A 19118-nucleotide genomic window follows, 5' to 3' on the forward strand; every position below is an offset into this window, starting at 1 on the left:
CATGTTAATTGCATTATTAACGCATTCAAATGTTCAGCCCTAATTAAAACTATTATAAAAAATAAATGGTAATAATTAAAGTAAAATTCTGTAAAAGCTTGAGGGAGTTATTTATACCTAACCTCAACCTGCGTATCCAAGTTTTCGTATTTAATTGGGGATGGGGGGAGGGGATGGGAGGGAGGGATATAAAGGGGGGATGGGTGTATCTGGGGATATCATAAATTTTTTTGTGTATTGGGAAAATTTATTAGTAAAAATCATTATTTGTTTGATTTTGGAAAAAATGTATTATAAATATATATATGGATCTTAAAATATTATCTTTGAATGTTAATGGTCTGAATCATATGATAAAAAGAAAAAAAGCATTATTATTTTTAAAGAGGCAAAATGCGGATATATGCTTCATACAGGAGACCCACCTTTCAAATATTTAATCTAATAAGTTGGAAGGAGGTTGGGTCAAGCATTGTTTTTTCTCACCAGCTATAGGGAAAAAAGCAGGGGTTGCTATTCTAGTTAATAAAAAGTGCTCTGCTTCATTCAAATTAAAGGCATCAGATACTCATGGAAGATGGGTAAATGTGGAAATGAGAATGGGAAATACTACCATGACGTTGTTTAATATATACGCCCCTAATTCGAATCAGAATGAATTTTTTAAGACTCTTCAACAACTGATTTTGCCACTGGCTACTTCAAATTTAATAGTAGCTGGGGATTTTAATGCTGTTATGGATCCTCTAATGGATAAAAACCCAAGTAGATTTATGAAATCTTTGGGATTAGATAATTTGGTACAATCTTGTGATTTGACAGATATTTGGCGAATTCTTCATTTTGATGGACGGGAATTTTCTTTTTGTTCTCATGTTCATAACTCTTTCTCAAGAATAGATTATATTTTTATTTCAAATAATTTGATACATCAGGTGACACAAGCTGCCATTGATCCAATCATTTTATCTGATCATAGTGGAGTATGGGTTGAAATTAAGATCACAGATCAAAATACTAATAGACCAATTTGGAAAATGGATAATACATTGCTTGCTGATCCAATATTTTGTGAAAACCTTCTAACAAAAATGAAGGATTATTTTCAATTAAATGATAATGGTGAGACCTCTATGGAAATATTATGGGATGCTTTTAAGGCTTCAATGAGAGGACAAATAATTTCTTATTCGGCTTATCTAAAAAAACAGATTAAAAAACAATTTTTAAACTTAGAAAAAGAGATTAAAATTTTAGAATCAAAACTTATAGAAAAATGGGAATATTCTACTCAACAAGAGTTGTTAAAGCTTAAAGGTAAATATAATGAGATATCATCTATGTTAATTAGGAAATATTTATTTTCTCAGCAAACATTGTATTATGGTAACTCAAATAAGGCGGGAAGAATATTAGCAAATTATCTTAAAGCGAAGAAAAGAAAATCAAAATTAATTGCCATTAAAGATGAAAATGGTGAAATATATACACAAATTGAGCCTATTTTAAAACAGTTCCTAAAGTTTTATAGATCTCTTTATTCTTCCGAGACTTATTTAGATAAAGAAAAAGATGGTTTAGAATTTTTGAAAATGTTAGAGGGTCCAAAAATTCCTGAACATATAAAACGAAGTTTGGAACAGCCAATATCACTAAAAGAATTAGAAACAGCTTTGAAGTCCCTTAGAGTTGGATCCGCTCCAGGTGGTGATGGATATACAGTGGAGTTTTATAAAACATTTCAAAATTATCTATTGCCTTATTTATTAAATCTTTATCAATATCAACTTAATAAAGGTTCTATTAATGGCACTATAGCAGAATCATTAACTATTGTTTTGCCAAAGCCAAATAAAGATCCCACTTTGGTTTCAAACTATAGGCCAATATCTTTAATAAATGTAGATGGTAAATTATTAGCAAAAATATTAGCGTTAAGATTGGCTAAAGCTCTCCCTCATATTATAGGTATGCATCAAACAGGATTCGTTGCTCAAAGACATTCATCTCATAATACCAGATTAGCATTCCACATGTTATATTTAACAAAGAAAATGAATGAGCCTACTTTTGCTGTTTCTCTAGATGCAGAAAAGGCTTTTGATAGAGTAGAATGGACCTTTATGTATCAGGCATTGGAATGGTTTGGTATAAGAACATAAGAACATAAGAAGTTGCCTCCGCTGAGGCAGACCATAGGTCCATCCTGCTCAGCGGTCCGCACCCGCGGCGGCCCATCAGGCCCATTGCCTGAGCAATGGTCTATCCTATCTATACCCCCCAATCCCTTTTTCTTCTAGGAATCTATCCAAACCTTCTTTGAAACCATTTAATGTTTTCTTGTCTACAACAGCCTCTGGAAGTGCGTTCCATGCATCCACCACCCTCTGAGTGAAAAAGAACTTCCTAGCGTTTGTTCTAAACCTGTCCCCCTTCAGTTTCTCCGAGTGCCCCCTTGTACTTGTGGCGCCCCTTAATTTGAAAAATCTGCCCCTGTCTACTTTTTCTATGCCCTTCAGGATCTTGAAGGTTTCTATCATGTCTCCTCTAAGTCTTCGCTTTTCCAGGGAGAAAAGTCCCAACTGTCTCAATCTGTCGGTATATGGGAGATTTTCCATTCCCTTTATCAGTTTGGTTGCTCTTCTTTGTACTCCCTCAAGTACCGCCATGTCTTTCTTGAGGTACGGCGACCAGTACTGGACACAGTACTCCAGATGCGGCCGTACCATTGCACGATACAGCGGCATGATGACTTCCTTCGTCCTGGTCGTAATACCCTTCTTAATGATACCCAGCATTCTGTTTGCTTTCCTAGCGGCTGTGGCGCATTGCGCCGATGCCTTCAGTGTTGCGTCTACCATCACTCCCAGGTCTCTCTCCAGGTTACTAACCCCTAGTGGTGTTCCCCCCATTTTGTATGTGAACATCGGGTTCTTTTTCCCCACGTGCATGACCTTGCATTTCCCCACGTTGAAGCTCATCTGCCACTTTTCGGCCCACTTTTCCAGCTGCGTTAGATCCTTTTGGAGATCCTCGCAGTCTTCCTTGGTTTGAGCCCTGCTGTATAGTTTGGTGTCATCTGCAAATTTAATGACTTCACACTTAGTTCCCGCCTCTAGATCATTTATGTAGATATTGAACAAGAGTGGTCCCAGCACCGACCCTTGCGGGACTCCGCTCGTGACCCCTTTCCAGTCTGAGTAGTGTCCCTTTACGCCAACCCTCTGCTTCCTGTTTGCCAGCCAGTTTTTGATCCATCGGTGGACCTCCCCTTGTACCCCGTGGTTCCATATCTTTTTAAGCAGTCTCTCGTGTGGCACCTTGTCGAAGGCTTTTTGGAAGTCAAGGTAAATGATGTCTATAGATTCCCCTTTATCCACCTGGCTGTTCACTCCCTCAAAGAAGTACAATAAGTTTGTGAGGCATGACCTACCCTTACAGAAGCCATGTTGACTCGGTTTTAGCTGCCCATTTTTTTCGATGTGTTCACAGATGCTGTCTTTAATCAGTGCCTCCATCATCTTTCCCGGGACTGAGGTCAGGCTCACCGGCCTGTAGTTTCCCGGGTCTCCCCTTGCGCCCTTCTTGAAGATGGGCGTGACATTTGCTATTTTCCAATCCTCCGGGATCTCTCCGGTTTTTAAGGATAGGTTGCATATCTGTCGAAGTGGCTCCGCTATTACATCTTTTAGTTCCTTGAGTACCCTTGGGTGAATGCCATCCGGACCCGGCGATTTGTCGCTCTTTAGTCTGTCAATCTGCTTGAGTACATCCTCTTGGCTTACCTCTAAATCGACCAGCTTATCGTCTTTGTCTCCTATTACGATCTCCTCGGGTTCTGGAATGGTGGTTATATTCTCCATCGTGAAGACTGACGTGAAGAACTCATTTAACCTGTCAGCTATCTCTTTCTCTTCTTTTACAACTCCCTTTCTATCTCCATCGTCCAATGGTCCCAATTCTTCTCTCGCCGGTTGCTTCCCCTTGACGTATCTGAAGAACGACTTGAAGTTTGTTGCTTCCTTTGCCAGTCTCTCTTCGTATTCTCTTTTTGCTTTTCTAACCACTCGGTGACACTCTTTCTGGTGTTCTTTGTGTCCTTTTTGGTTCTCCTCTGTTTGGTCTTTTTTCCATTTTTTGAACTGGATTCAGACAAATAATACAAACATTGTATAGCTCCCCTTCTGCTAGATTATATATTAATAATACTTTTTCAGAAAAATTTAATTTACAAAGGGGAGTTAGACAAGGTTGTCCCCTGTCTCCTTTACTGTTTGATATTGTTTTAGAACCCTTAATATTAGCTATCTAACAAGTAAAGGAAATACAAGGTATACCACACTCAGATAGAGAATATAAGGTATCTGCTTATGCAGATGATTTACTATTATATTTGAGGAATCCAGAGTCTACCATTCCATATTTGCTAGAGTTGATTGAGAAATTTGGAAAGTTTTCCGGATATAAGATAAATTGGAATAAATCAGAAATTCTTCCATTAAATGTACATTGTACAAAAGGTTTATTCGATAATTTCTCTTTTGTTTGGAAGGAGGAGGTTATTAAATATCTGGGAATTTGGATTACAAAAACAGTGGATGAAACAATGAAAAGTAATGAAAAATGCATATTACAAAAGGTGACAGAAATGTGTGAGCAATGGAATCCTTTGCATTTATCTTGGTGGGGAAGAGTACAAACTGTTAAAATGATGATTTTGCCTGTAGTTTGTTACCAAATGGGGATGATACCAGTTTTCTTTCAAGAATCTTTTTATAAAAAATTAAATAGGATTTTGACAAAATTTATTTGGCTTGGTAAAATTCCCAGAATTGCTTTAGTGTCATTGCAAAAGCCAATTGTGGAGGGCGGGGTAAATTTTCCCAATTTTTATAGGTACCATCAAGCCTATATTTTACATCAAGGTATGTATTGGATCCTCCCAGAGCCCACTGATAATATTCCAGACTGGTTCTGGTTAGAATGGAGACTTATGTTTCCCTTGCGTCTTAGTCATGTAGTTAGTATCAAAATGCCAAGGTTATATAAAGGTAGACACCAGCACTATGTAAGAATACTTAAGCTATGAATGAAGATAATATCAAATAACCCACTCAGCTGAAAGAAGTTAACTTACAGCTTTGCCAACCTTCACTCAAAACAGTTTCAGAATTTACTATTCACTGGTCCTCAGCGGGCCACCATACACTCAAAAGCTTTCATTGCGTATGGCTTTACGCTCCCACTCGTCATAGGAGCCAGTTCGACTTTCTATTTATATTCAAATATCTTAATAATAGTAGATTTAAGGTATTTCACATTTAAATGATGGCGGTTCAAAGTTATTAGGAGGGAGCAAGAATCTTGATAAAGCCCATCGATTCTAAAGATTCTAATGTTGATGTTAAGAACGAACTCTCCCTGCATAGCATATTAGAAGCTAAGTACCTTAAATCTACTATTATTAAGATATTTGAATATAAAGTCGAACTGGCTCCTATGACGAGTGGGAGCGTAAAGCCATACGCAATGAAAGCTTTTGAGTGTATGGTGGCCCGCTGAGGACCAGTGAATAGTAAATTCTGAAACTGTTTTGAGTGAAGGTTGGCAAAGCTGTAAGTTAACTTCTTTCAGCTGAGTGGGTTATAAGGTTATATAAAGAGCATAAAATATTTATGGATACCTGGAAAACTCTAAGATATATAAATAATCTAACTCCTATTCCAATAAGTAAATCAACAACTCAAACGATTTGGTTAAACCCCAAGATCAAAATTGGCGGTTTTAAAATCATCTGGAAACATTGGATGATAGCAGGTATTCATATTTTGGATGATGTAATACAAAATGGTAAGTTGCTGGAGTTTTCACAATTGCAACGTAAATTTGATCTTAATAAGTCACAATATTTTAGATGGTTGCAATTGAAGCAATCCATTCAGGTAGGGTTCCCTGAATGGAAAAATCTTACTAATTATCATAGTTTGGAATTCTTATGTTTCCAGATGGATTCAACAGATCATAAAGCCGCACAGTGGTATAAATTAATATCTGGATTTGTAAATAAAAAACCAAAAAATGGTCTTAGAGACATTTGGAGCATTGAGATAAAGCACCAAATTACTGCATCTCAATGGCCACGACTTTGGTCTTGGAGGTTAAAATGTACGGTGTCAGCATCTATGAGACAAACTTGGTTTTTTTCTTTTACATAGAGCTTTTTGGACCCCTGTTCGTTTACAAAAAATAGATAGTTTTAAGTCTAATAGATGCTGGCACTGTCATGTTGAAGTTGGGACATTAGACCACCTTTTATTCTATTGTCCATTCATCTTATCATTCTGGAAATCAATTTGGCCTCAAATCAATAGGATATTGGAAAATCCGGTAGCCTTGACATATGATACTATTTTATTTGGCACAACTATGAGAGCAAGAAGTCAAATTTCGGCAAGTAACAATAAACTTCTATTTATTTTAACTGGAATAGCAATGCAGCAAATAACATACAATTGGAAAAAACATGATATGTTAAAATACAATTTTTGGTGGCATTCTGTATGCCATATATACAAAATGGAACTCACCATTGCAACACAAAAAGGTTATGTGAGTAAATTTCAAAAAATCTGGGGACTGTTAACAGATTTTTGTAATGAATGATTAACTTTTCCCATGATAAGATATTTGATTAAAGGGGAATGGGGTGGGATTTTATTTCTGATTATTATATACTATATCAATATTATAATGCATTTACAATAAAGTTGATTATATGTATTATTATTGATTGGGAGGGAGGGAGGGGTGAGGGATTATTATATTTAATAAGAATTATACAAATATAGATTTCTTGTATAATATTATAACTTTATATAATATTAATTTTCTAAAGAAATGTTAAATTTGACGTTAATATGTGAGTTAATCAAGTGTGTATATTCAAGTTTCTAATGAGTTTATTTGAAACACTTGTTGTAACATAAGAAAATGAATAAAGATTTATAAATCAAAATAAAAAATAAAATTATGGAACACGGAGACAAACATGGTTTACTGGGACAGAGTCAGCATGGGTTCAGCCAAGGGAGATCTTGCCTCACTAATTTGCTGCATTTCTTTGAAGATGTGAACAAACGTAGATAAAAGAAAGACGGTTGAAGTTATGTATGTAGATTTTCAGAAAGCTTTTAACAAAGTTCCTCGTGAGAGATTCCTGATAAAGCCACAGGATTTTCTAATAAACAATTTATTTGGCTCCATATCAATTTCCAAAAAGCCAAAATGAATGGACAATAGAATAATAAATGATCTAAAGTCCCTGCTTCGAGATGACAATGCCAACATCTATTAGACTTAGAGCTATCTAATTTTTGTAAATGAAGAGGGGTCCAGTATGCTCTATGTAACAGAAAAAAAAACAAGTTTGTCTCATAGACGCTGATATTGTACATTTCATCCTCCAAGACCAAATTCGTGGCCATTGAGACGCAGTAATTTGATGCTTAATCTCAATGCTCCAAATGTCCCGAATACCAGTTTTTGTTTTTTTATTCATAAATCCAGATATCAATTTATACCACTGTGCAGCCTGGTGTCCCAGGAAGTCCACCTGAAAGCATAAGAACTCCAAACTATATCGATTATTAAGATTTTTCCATTCAGGGAACCCCGCTTGAATGGCCTGCTTCAGTTGCAACTATCAAACTGTGTGATTTATCAAGACCAAATTTATGTTGTAACTGTGAAAAATCAAGCAGTTTACCATTAGATATAACATCTTCTAGAATTCTTATATCCGCCATTACCCAATACTTCCAGATGACCTTAAATCTGCCTATTTGAATCTTGGAGCCATATAGTTTGATTTACATAGTAACATAGTAGATGATGGCAGATAAAGACCCGAATGGTCCATCCAGTCTGCCCAACCTGATTCAATTAAAAATTTTTTAATTTTTTCTTCTTAGCTATTTCTGGGCAAGAATCCAAAGCTCTATCCGGTACTGTGCTTGGGTTCCTACTGCCGAAATCTCTGTTAAAACCTACTCCAGCCCATCTACACCCTCCCAGCCATTGAAGCCCTCCCCTGCCCATCCTCCACCAAATGGCCATATACAGACACAGACCATGCAAGTCTGCCCAGTACTGGCCTTAGTTCAATTTTTAATATTATTTTCTGATTCTAGATCTTCTGTGTTCATCCCATGCTTCTTTGAACTCAGTCACAGTTTTACTCTCCACCACCTCTCCCGGGAGCGCATTCCAGGCATCCACCACCCTCTCCGTAAAGTAGAATTTCCTAACATTGCTTTTGAATCTACCACCCCTCAACCTCAAATTATGTCCTCTGGTGGAGCCATTTTCCTTTCTCTGGAAAAGATTATGTTCTACGTTAATACCCTTCAAGTATTTGAACATCTGAATCATATCTCCCCTGACTCTCCTTTCCTCTAGGTAAACATATTTAGGGCTTCCAGTCTCTCCTTATACGTCTTCTGGCGCAAGCCTCCTATCGTTTTCGTCGCCCTCCTCTGGACCACTTCAAGTCTTCTTATGTCCTTCGCCAGATACGGTCTCCAAAACTGATGGAGGAGGATAGGCTGGGGAGGGCTTCAATGGCTGGGAGGGTGTAGATGGGCTGGAGTAAGTCTTAACAGAGATTTTGGCAGTTGGAACCCAAGCACAGTACAGGGTAAAGCTTTGGATTCTTGCCCAGAAATAGCTAAGAAGAAAAAATTAAAAAATTTAATTTGAATCAGGTTGGGCAGACTGGATGGACCATTCGGGTCTTTATCTGCCGTCATCTACTATGTTACTATGACAAACTGCCATTGCAACAATTAATCATTTGAATTAAAAATACCATGGAGGCAAAATCACAGCCCCCAACAAGCAAAGCAACCCAGGGAACAAGAAATATTAGACTGGTATAGACACTTGGTTCCCAGGAACTGACACAGTTGTAGGCACAGCTCATACCTGCAAATACAGCCAAAAGAAAATCTCATTTTCAATTATTCTGCATAAACAAGTACACTTCCCCCTCTGTATGTGCGGTTTCCGTATCTACGGATTCACTTATTCACAATTTTAAATCTAAAATTCCTTTTTCTGAGCTATTTTTAGCCCTGTAAGCCCCCCTTAAGCCTTACCTGGTGGTCTAGCGGGTTTTCGGGGCAGGAGCGATCTTCCCACTCTCCTGTCCCGTACAGATCGCTCACAGGAAATGGCTCGAGAGACTATGGGAGCTCAAGGCAGCCATTTCCTGTGAGCGATCTGCACGGGGCAGGAGAGTGGGAAGATCGCTCATGCCCGAAAACCTGCTAGACCACGAGGTATGGCTTAAGGGATGGCTTTCAGGGCTTAAAATAGCAGGGAGAAGCAGAGGTTAGGGGCAGAACCGACCCAAATATTATTTGCGGGTTTTTTAATATTCACGGGCTACCTCTGCCCCTAACCACTGCGAATACGGAGGGGGAAGTGTATCTCTTTTCTACCAATATTTCATTGGTTATTCTTCACTTTCATTTGTTCATATAAAGGTATCTAGCTATCTTATGTAAGAAAGGCAGAATAAAACCACTTTAGAAAAATCTTTAACACACCACTGTCCCGATATATAGATCATACACAAGATATGAAAGGCTTGACTGATCAGAGAAATTTGGTACTGTAGAAGCAACTGGTTAAAAAAAGGTTTTGTTTTGAAGAGTTGGACCTGAAGCATTTTTAAAAAAAATTCTTTATTAAGTTTCTTAAAATTTCAAGATGTTTGGGAGCCTTTAACTAATTATTGCAATGAGTAAATAACGTTTTTCCCTTAAATAGTACATGTTCAAGATTGGGGGAGGGGTAGAAAATGGTTTTTGTATAATTGTAAGGAATGTTAGGAAATAATTTATTATATTTTCTATGTGTTTTGAATTTGTTATGGAAGGGGAGGGAGGGGGGAGATTAAGTTTTAAAATGGATTATTGCAGAACATTAAATGTTGTATTTAAGTGTAAATGTTTTCATGTGATGATACACTTATAAGTTTTAAAAATGAATAAAGATTTTTTTTTTAAATTCTTTATTAAGTTTTTCAATTACAATTGTGCATTAAACATGAACACATTTCTTCAAAGGGTCATCATTATGTAGAATCAATACAGTCAAACCTCGGTTTACGAGTGAACCGGTTTGCGAGTGTTTTGCCAAGACGAGCAAAACATTCGCAAAATCGGCGCCTCGGAAACAGAGTTTGACTTGATTTACGAGCGCCATCCCCCGCGAACCAGCATCCCCCCACGCTCGCGTCATCGCCCCCTCCCCCAAGCACCGAAACGAAATCCCTTACCACGATTGTGCACCGGCACCAGCACCGATGTCGTGCTTGTACGTGGTGAGCGTGTTGTCGGGGCAGCGACTGACTTAGGAGAGGAGAGGTGAGGTCGTGTGCATGCTCGCATAGGATGGTGGCCGGCTTAGATCGGGAGCCGGGAGGCGCTGACGGACGGCAGAGGCATCAGCCGAAGCAGGAGGGCAGCCGCACGGGGACTCTAAGGGAAGGAAGCCACCACTTTGAAAGCGCTGCAGCACCCGCAGGCAGGTACTCACCCCTGGGCCACCATTGCTGAGTGCTCATTTATTGGGTCAGTGCTCGGTTTGCGAGACAAAAGTTTGCCGAGTGTTTTGATTGTCTTGCAAAACACTCACAAACCGGGTTACTCGCAAACCGAGGTTCCACTGTACTAGTTTCCATGCTCAGCTTTAGCTAGAACTATGGTATCTTGAGCTTTCGTTTTCCGTTACCTTGGAATTTTCTCCCTTTTCATGCCTCATTCCTGGGATTATGGCCAATACAGTTCATTCACGTAAGATTCAAACGAGGCCTTGTTTATAAATTCATCTTGTCCTTATGTATTGTCCTTTTACTGTTATCTATCCTGTACAGATTGTAGTTCCTCCCGGCTCCCCCTGCTTTTAATCTATAGCTTATTTGTTGTCATCATTTGTGTTATTGTTTACTATCCGTTTTGTCTGTTTCCCCATTTTTATACTGTACATCACTTTGAAATCTTTGATATTGCGATACAATCAAACTTTTAATAAAACTTGATCAAGAGGAGACTACAGAGCAGGGCTTACCTGTGGAGGCTCCCAGAGCTAAAGCTTTCACAACATGTCCTACTGTTTGAATCCCTCCATCTGCAATCACTGGGATACCAAACCGGCGAGCATATTCAGCCACTTTATATACTGCTGTGCCTTGGGGACGGCCGCAGGCCATGACTACAACAATAATAATCATTTTTATATGATTTTCAGTGAAAACAGATGAGAAAGCACAGTTACTTACCGTAACAGGTGTTATCCAGGGACAGCAGGCAGATATTCTTAACGTATGGGTGACGTCACCGACGGAGCCCCGGTTCGGACCTTTTTAACTAGAAAGTTCTAGTTGGCCGCACCGCGCATGCGCGAGTGCCTTCCTGCCCGACGGAGGAGTGCGTGGTCCCCAGTTAAGATAAGCCAGCTAAGAAGCCAACCCAGGGAGGAGGGTGGGACGTAAGAATATCTGCCTGCTGTCCCTGGATAACACCTGTTACGGTAAGTAACTGTGCTTTATCCCAGGACAAGCAGGCAGCATATTCTTAACGTATGGGTGACCTCCAAGCTAACAGAGAGGGAGGAGGGATGGTTGGCCATTAGGAAAATAAATTGTGTAACACAGATTGGCCGAAGTGTCCATCCCGTCTGGAGAAGGCATCCAGACAGTAGTGAGTAGTGAACGTGTGAACTGAGGACCAAGTGGCAGCCTTGCAGATTTCCTCGATGGGCGTGGAACGGAGGAAAGCCACAGAAGCAGCCATAGCTCTGACCCTGTGGGCCGTGACAGCACCTTCCAGTGAGAGACCGGCCCGAGCATAACAGAACGCAATACAGGCATCAAGCCAGTTGGAAAGCGTCCGTTTAGAGACAGGACGACCTAGACGGTTAGGATCGAAGGTCAGAAAGAGCTGAGGGGACGAGCGGTGAGCCCTGGTACGGTCAAGGTAGTATGCAAGGGCACGCTTACAATCCAGCGTGTGCAACGCCTGTTCCCCAGGATGAGAATGGGGTTTAGGGAAAAAGACAGGCAACACAATGGACTGGTTGAGGTGAAAAGCCGAGACCACCTTGGGAAGGAATTTAGGATGGGTACGCAGAACCACCTTGTCATGGTGAAAAACAGTGAACGGTGGATCGGCGACCAGTGAATGCATCTCACTAACCCTCCTGGCAGAGGTGATGGCAATGAGGAAAAGCACCTTCCATGTGAGAAGTTTGAGCGACGTTGTGGCAAGAGGCTCAAAAGGGGGTTTCATGAGGGCTGATAAAACCACATTCAGGTCCCAGACGACAGGAGGAGGCTTCAGAGGTGGTTTGACATTGAAGAGGCCTCTCATGAACCGGGAAACCAGTGGATGAGCCGTGAGAGGTTTTCCGAGGATAGGATCATGAAACGCAGTGATGGCACTGAGGTGGACTCTGATTGAGGTAGACTTGAGGCCAGCGTCGGACAGAGAAAGCAAATAGTCCAGTACAGTTTCCACCGCTAATGAGGTGGGATCGTGATGATGCAGTAGACACCAAGAGGAGAACCTGGTCCACTTCTGATGGTAACATTGGAGGGTGGCCGGTTTCCTGGAGGCATCCAAAATGCGACGGACAGGCTGAGACAGATTCTCTGGAGAGGTCAGTCCGAGAGAAACCAAGCTGTCAGGTGGAGCGAAGACAGATTGGGATGCAGTAAAGACTGACGTTGCTGCGTAAGTAGAGTAGGAAACACAGGAAGAGGAATGGGCTCCCTGGAGCTGAGCTGAAGCAGGAGGGAGAACCAGTGTTGGCGAGGCCACCGAGGAGCGATGAGAATCATGGTGGCCCTGTCCCTGTGGAGTTTGGATAACGTCCGCAACATCAGAGGTAGTGGAGGAAAGGCATAGAGGAACCGATCCGTCCAGTCGAGCAGGAATGCATCTGGGGTCAGACGACGAGGAGAGAAGAGTCTGGAACAGAATTGGGGCAGCTGATGGTTGTGAGGCGCTGCAAAGAGGTCCACCTGCGGAGTACCCCAGCGAGCAAAGATGGAGTGGAGTGTTGAAGGGTCCAAAGTCCACTCGTGAGGTTGAAGGATGCGACTGAGATTGTCGGCCAGGGAGTTCTGTTCGCCCTGGATATAGACAGCCTTGAGGAAGAGATTGCGGGCCGTGGCCCAGGTCCAGATGTTGAGAGTCTCCTGACAAAGGAGGCGAGATCCGGTGCCGCCTTGCTTGTTTATGTAGTACATGGCGACTTGATTGTCTGTGCAAAGGAGAATAACCTGAGGGCAGAGAAGGTGCTGGAAGGCCTTGAGAGCATAGAACATGGCTCTGAGTTCCAGGAAATTGATGTGATGTTGACGCTCCTGAGGGGTCCAGAGTCCCTGGGTGCGAAGATCTCCCAGGTGAGCTCCCCACGCATAGGGGGAGGCATCCGTGGTTATGATCATGGAGTGAGGGGGTAGATGAAAGAGTAGACCCCTGGAAAGATTTGAGAAGTTCAACCACCATTGAAGAGATTGCTGAAGAGACGATGTCACAGAGATGGGATGAGAAAGAAGATCCGTGGTCTGTGACCATTGGTTGGCAAGAGTCCATTGAGGTGTCCTGAGGTGGAGTCGCGCCAGAGGAAGCACATGGACCGTCGAGGCCATGTGGCCCAGGAGGACCATCATCTGTTGGGCAGGAATGGAGTGATGAAGGAGCACCTGACGACAGAGGTGGAGCAGGGTCCGTTGACGGTCGGAGGGGAGAAACGCCCTCATTAGTGTGGTGTCGAGAACTGCTCCAATGAACTGAAGTTGCTGTGTGGGAAGCAGATGCGACTTGGGTTAGTTGATCTCGAACCCCAGGAGATGGAGGAAAGAGATGGTGTGATGAATGGCTTGTAGCACAAGTGGAGACGTAGGCGCTTTCACCAACCAATCGTCCAAGTAGGGGAATACCTGGAGGTTGTGAGACCTGAGGAAGGCCGCCACCACAATAAGGCACTTGGTGAACACCCTGGGCGATGAAGCGAGGCCAAAAGGTAGCACTTTGTACTGATAGTGACGGTGCTGTATCTGAAACCGTAGGTAGCGACGTGAAGTCGGATTGATTGGGATATGAGTGTAGGCCTCTTTGAGGTCCAGGGAACATAGCCAGTCGTGTTGAGAGAGATGAGGGTAAAGCATGGCAAGGGAGAGCATTCTGAACTTCTCCTTGACCAGACACTTGTTGAGGTCCCTGAGATCGAGGATGGGACGAAGGTCTCCTGTCTTCTTGGGAACCAGGAAGTAGCGGGAGTAGAATCCCTGACCCCTTTGGTCCGGAGGCACCTCTTCGATGGCATTGAGAAGAAGGAGGGATTGGACCTCCCTCAGGAGGAGGGGGGTTTGGGAGGAGTGAGAAGCAGACTCTACGGGAGGATTGTCTGGTGGAAGAGTCTGGAAGTTGAGAGAGTAGCCGTGGCGAATGATGTTGAGGACCCATTGGTCTGATGTGATGACCTCCCAACGGCTGAGGAAGATTTGGAGGCGACCTCCGATAGGCTGAGGAAGAGGCAATGATGATGGGAGACTGGCTATGCCCTGGAGGAAAAAGTCAAAAGGGCTGAGATGGTTTTGACGGAGGGAGAGGCTTGGCAGGTTGGTGAGACTGTGAGCGAGCCTGAGATTGATGCTGTTGACGAGGTCGGTGAGGCTGCTGCTGAGGCGGGTTGAGAGGTCTGGCCGAGAACCTGCGCTGGTAGGAAGACTGCTGTCTGTAGGTGCGAGCAGGTGGAGTCTTCTTTTTAGGTTTAATCAGAGTGTCCCACCTGGTCTCATGTGCTGAGAGTTTCTGGGTTGTTGAGTCCAGGGACTCTCCGAAGAGTTCATCACCCAGACAAGGTGCGTTAGCCAGGCGGTCCTGGTGGTTAATGTCCAGGTCAGAGACTCTCAGCCATGCCAAACGTCGCATGGCCACCGCCATGGCAGATGCGCGAGAGGTCAGCTCAAATGAGTCGTAGATGGAGCGAACCATGAATTTCCTGAGTTGGAGGAGGCTGGAAATATGTTGCTGGAAAAGAGGGACCTTACGTTCAGGAAGGTATTTCTGTAAGGAGGAGAGCTGTTGCACCAGATGCTTCATATAGAAGGAGAAGTGGAAGGTGTAGTTGTTAGCTCTATTGGCTAGCATGGCATTTTGGAAAAGGCGCTTACCAAATTTATCCATGGTTTTTCCCTCTCTGCCAGGAGGGGTGGAGGCATATACACTGGAACCCTGAGACTTTTTCAAAGTAGATTCCACCAGGAGGGATTCGTGGGGCAATTGAGGTTTGTCAAACCCTGGGATTGGAATAACCCGGTACAAGCTGTCTAACTTACGAGGGGCTCCAGGAACCGTGAGGGGAGCTTCCCAGTTTTTATAGAAAGTTTCCCGCAAGATGTCGTGGACAGGCAACTTCAGGAATTCTTTGGGAGGTTTCTCAAAGTCTAGGGCATCGAGAAAAGCTTGAGACTTTTTAGAGTCGGACTCCCAGGGAATGGAAAGAGCTGCTGACATCTCCCTAAGAAATTTGGAGAAAGAGGATTGCTCTGGTTTTGAGACGGTATCGGTCATGGAGGGTTCTTCATCGGTTGATGAAGCATCCTCCTCGGTACCGTGAGGGGAGTCCTCCCACAAGTCTGGGTCCCTAACGTCGGGGTGTGTACGTTTGGACATCGGTGTGGAGGGCTCGGCATGGCGGGTCTTTGAGAGAGATTTGCCTGAGCGCACCGAGGCAGTACCGGGTGAGGAAGACCGATGTCGTTCCTGGGACCGGACAGGGGCGGCAGCATCACGGGCATGTACTGCAGGTGTTTCTGCCAAGAGCACCGGCATGGAAGTATTAAGCGGTACCGAGGGGGTTGATACCGATGGAACGGTGTGGGGCTCGGACCGGTCCCGTACCGGAAGGTGCGGTGCCAGCAACGCCGGCAACAGTTGTTGGAGCTGTTGTTGCAGCTGCTCCTGTAACTGTGTTTGGAGTATGGCCGCGATGCGGTCGTCCAGGGGAGGCACCGGTACCGCTTTTTTCTTCTTCGGTACCATAGGTGCCGCTCTACGCTCCGGCGATGAGGAGGCCGATGATGAGGCACTCACCGAGATCGGAGCGGAGCGTTTGCGGGGTCGGTGCGGTGCCAGGAGGGCCGGTGTCGCAACCGTGGCAGGAGGGCGCTCAAGGGAAGAGGGAGGCTTCTTAGCCGGCTTACCTGGGCCCAACGACCCCGATGAAGGATCCGGTGGTGTCGATGTCGTCGGTGCCGACTTTTGTGGTGCCGTCGACATCGTAGCCGGTTCCATGGCAGATCCGGTACCAAACAAAATATTTTGCTGGATCTGCCGATTTTTCAAAGTACGCTTTTTAAGCGTAGCACAGCGGGTGCAGGTGTCAGCCCGATGCTCTGGACCCAAGCACTGGAGGCACCAGTTGTGTGGGTCGGTGAGGGAGATCGGGCGTGCACACCGCTGGCACTTCTTAAAACCCGGTTGAGGGGGCATGAAGGGAAACACGGCCTCTGCAAAATCGAATCCGGAGGCCTGTATGGTGGCAACAGGCCCCGCCGGGGCCGGCCTGAAAAAATAAAGAAAACTCGATGATTTTTTTTTTTTTTTGAAAACAAAATAAAGGAAATCCGATAAGAAAAAAGGAAAAAATTTAGAAAATACGCGAGCGGGAAGGCAAAAATTAGTTTTTCAACGGCCGTTGAAAACACATGCGTCTTCTTCGCTCCGCGGAAACGAAGAAACTGGGGACCACGCTCTCCTCCGTCGGGCGGGAAGGCACTCGCGCATGCGCGGTGCGGCCAACTAGAACTTTCTAGTTAAAAAGGTCCGTACCGGGGCTCCGTCGGTGACGTCACCCATGCGTTAAGAATATGCTGCCTGCTTGTCCTGGGATAAAGCTCAATTCAATATCACATGTACCAAATCCATAATAGTATTAATTAGTAAACATTTTTTATCCATTTTCTACAACAATTTGTTATTTCTACAGCACTACCAGGCTCCTGCAGCACTGTACATTTTCTAGAGATAGATGTCTTTGAAGTTGTGGAGAAGGTAGTCCTTTGACATGGACATAATTTGTATGACTGTCAGTTTGCTTTTTGAGCAAATGGCTTTCACCGAGTTTATGAATGAGGTCTATAGTGATTTGGATGCTGCAGATGTGGTTTTGATGGTGTCATTTGATTTTTCATCCATTTTTGACTTAGTGGACCATCAGTTACTGCTCACTTGATAAGGGTCATTGGAAATAGGTGGAACAGTACTTTCCTGGCTTGCCTTGATTACTTTTCTGGTCATTAGTGGAGGTAAATTTTCTGCACTCAGGCAAGTGGATTGCTGCAAGGTAGAGAATGACAAGGTGACAAAATTCATCACCGTTCCCGTCCCCGCGGATAACCGCGGGAAATAATCCCATGTCATTTTTTAGTGTCTATTTCAGCCTCAGTCCTTCTACACCAGCATTCTTCAAAGCAAAGCTTGAGGGTCAGTGGTTGTGGCCATTCATACTCTGATTCTTCCCTCTCTCCTTAAAGAATGACATGAAGATGGTTTACCGCGGTTATCCGCGGGGACGGGAACGGTTTTATCACCGTGTCATTCTCTACTGCAAGGCTCTACCCTCTCACCAATGCTATTTAATATTTACGTAAGTCCTTGATTCAGAGATTTGCCAAGGTGAGTAGTTTTATATATGCAGATTTATTGCTGGAGGCTCATATTTCAAATCTTGGTTCTTTGTGCTCCTGTCTTTTGGTGGTGAATGAGCTGCTTATCATTTGAATTCAACTAAAAATACTGGTCTGTTGGTTTGTAGGGCAGCAGGACTGTCCATTTATACAACTGGATGTCTGTAGTTCATAAATTTAAATATCTTGGAGGTAACTTGATTCTGGGCTTGCTTCTACTTAGATTTCTTCTTTAGTAGAGGTAGTTTTGTGCATTGCATAAGTCATGCATAGAGTGTCATCTTTTTTAAAGTATTAATGTCATTACTAGACTATGGCAGTGTTGTGCTTACTGGTTTGCCTAATTGTGTGTTCTGAAATGCCTGCAATCTGACAACTGGCGAAGAACTCTAACAATAAGTGTATTACTCTCCTCTACGAGTATATTCATTATCATTGGAGTTCTCAGATTTGTTTTAGGCTATGAAAGATCATTTTTTGTTACTATTTTTGGCTTTTTGGGAGATCAATATGGGGCCAAATAAATTGTTTCTTAGAAAATCCTGTGGCTTTATCCTATGATACTATTTTATTTGGAATGTCAATGAGGAAAAAAAGTCAAATTTCTGCAAATAATAATAAATGATTACTTATTATGACAGGAGTTGCCATTCAGCAGATTACATTCAATTGGAAAAACTGAAATAGATTAAATTACAGTTTTTGGTGGAATTCACTGTGTCATATGTATAAGATGGAAAGAATGTTAGCATTGCAGAAAGGAAATTTTAATAATTTTCAGGAGGTTTGGAGACCATTAATAGAGTATTGTAATGAATAAATTAACATTTTTCCTCAGCTAATATAATTGTACAAGGGTGGGGGGGGGTGAGAGGAAGTCTATTTATATGTTGATGAATTGGATTAACAGAGAATAATTTCTATATGTAATCACGTGTAATAACAGGGTTGGGAAGGAGGGATTTATATCTACTTTTAATTGTGATATTAATAAGAATAGATATTCAAGTGATATTGTTTAAGTATTACTGTTATTTTCTGTTGCACTTGTTGTAAGATGAAAAAAATGAATAAAGAATATAGTATTGGGTGGGGGAGGGTTTCAAATATATGATCTTATAATGAATAGAGGGATTTGAGGGAGGGTGGGGTGAGGGTTACATTTTTACTTATAAGTTATAATGATAAGATGTTCAAGTGCTCAGACTAATTGTGTTTATTATGAACATTTGTACACTTGATGAAAGTTTTAAAATGAATAAAGAATTTAAAAAAAAAAAAAAAAAGAATATTGAAAAAAAACTATTTTTGACTGTTGCCCAGTGGGGTCAGCTAACACTAGTCTCTTGAATAG

The 19118-nt window shown here is 42.5% G+C and overlaps 1 protein-coding gene across 5 annotated transcripts in view; it reads right to left on the reverse strand.

The window, feature by feature from the left end:
• The window catches only part of IMPDH1 (inosine monophosphate dehydrogenase 1), a 217126-nt gene that overhangs the window by 40174 nt on the left and 157834 nt on the right, over positions 1 to 19118 (reverse strand). For all 5 annotated transcript variants that reach the window (XM_033958852.1, XM_033958853.1, XM_033958855.1 and 2 more), the window contains exon 11: positions 11134 to 11277. In XM_033958852.1, coding sequence (XP_033814743.1) covers positions 11134 to 11277 — 144 coding nt within the window. The remainder of the gene's footprint in view (positions 1 to 11133; positions 11278 to 19118) is intronic.

Source organism: Geotrypetes seraphini, chromosome 9 (genome assembly GCF_902459505.1).
Source record: "Geotrypetes seraphini chromosome 9, aGeoSer1.1, whole genome shotgun sequence".
Lineage (NCBI taxonomy): Eukaryota > Metazoa > Chordata > Amphibia > Gymnophiona > Dermophiidae > Geotrypetes > Geotrypetes seraphini.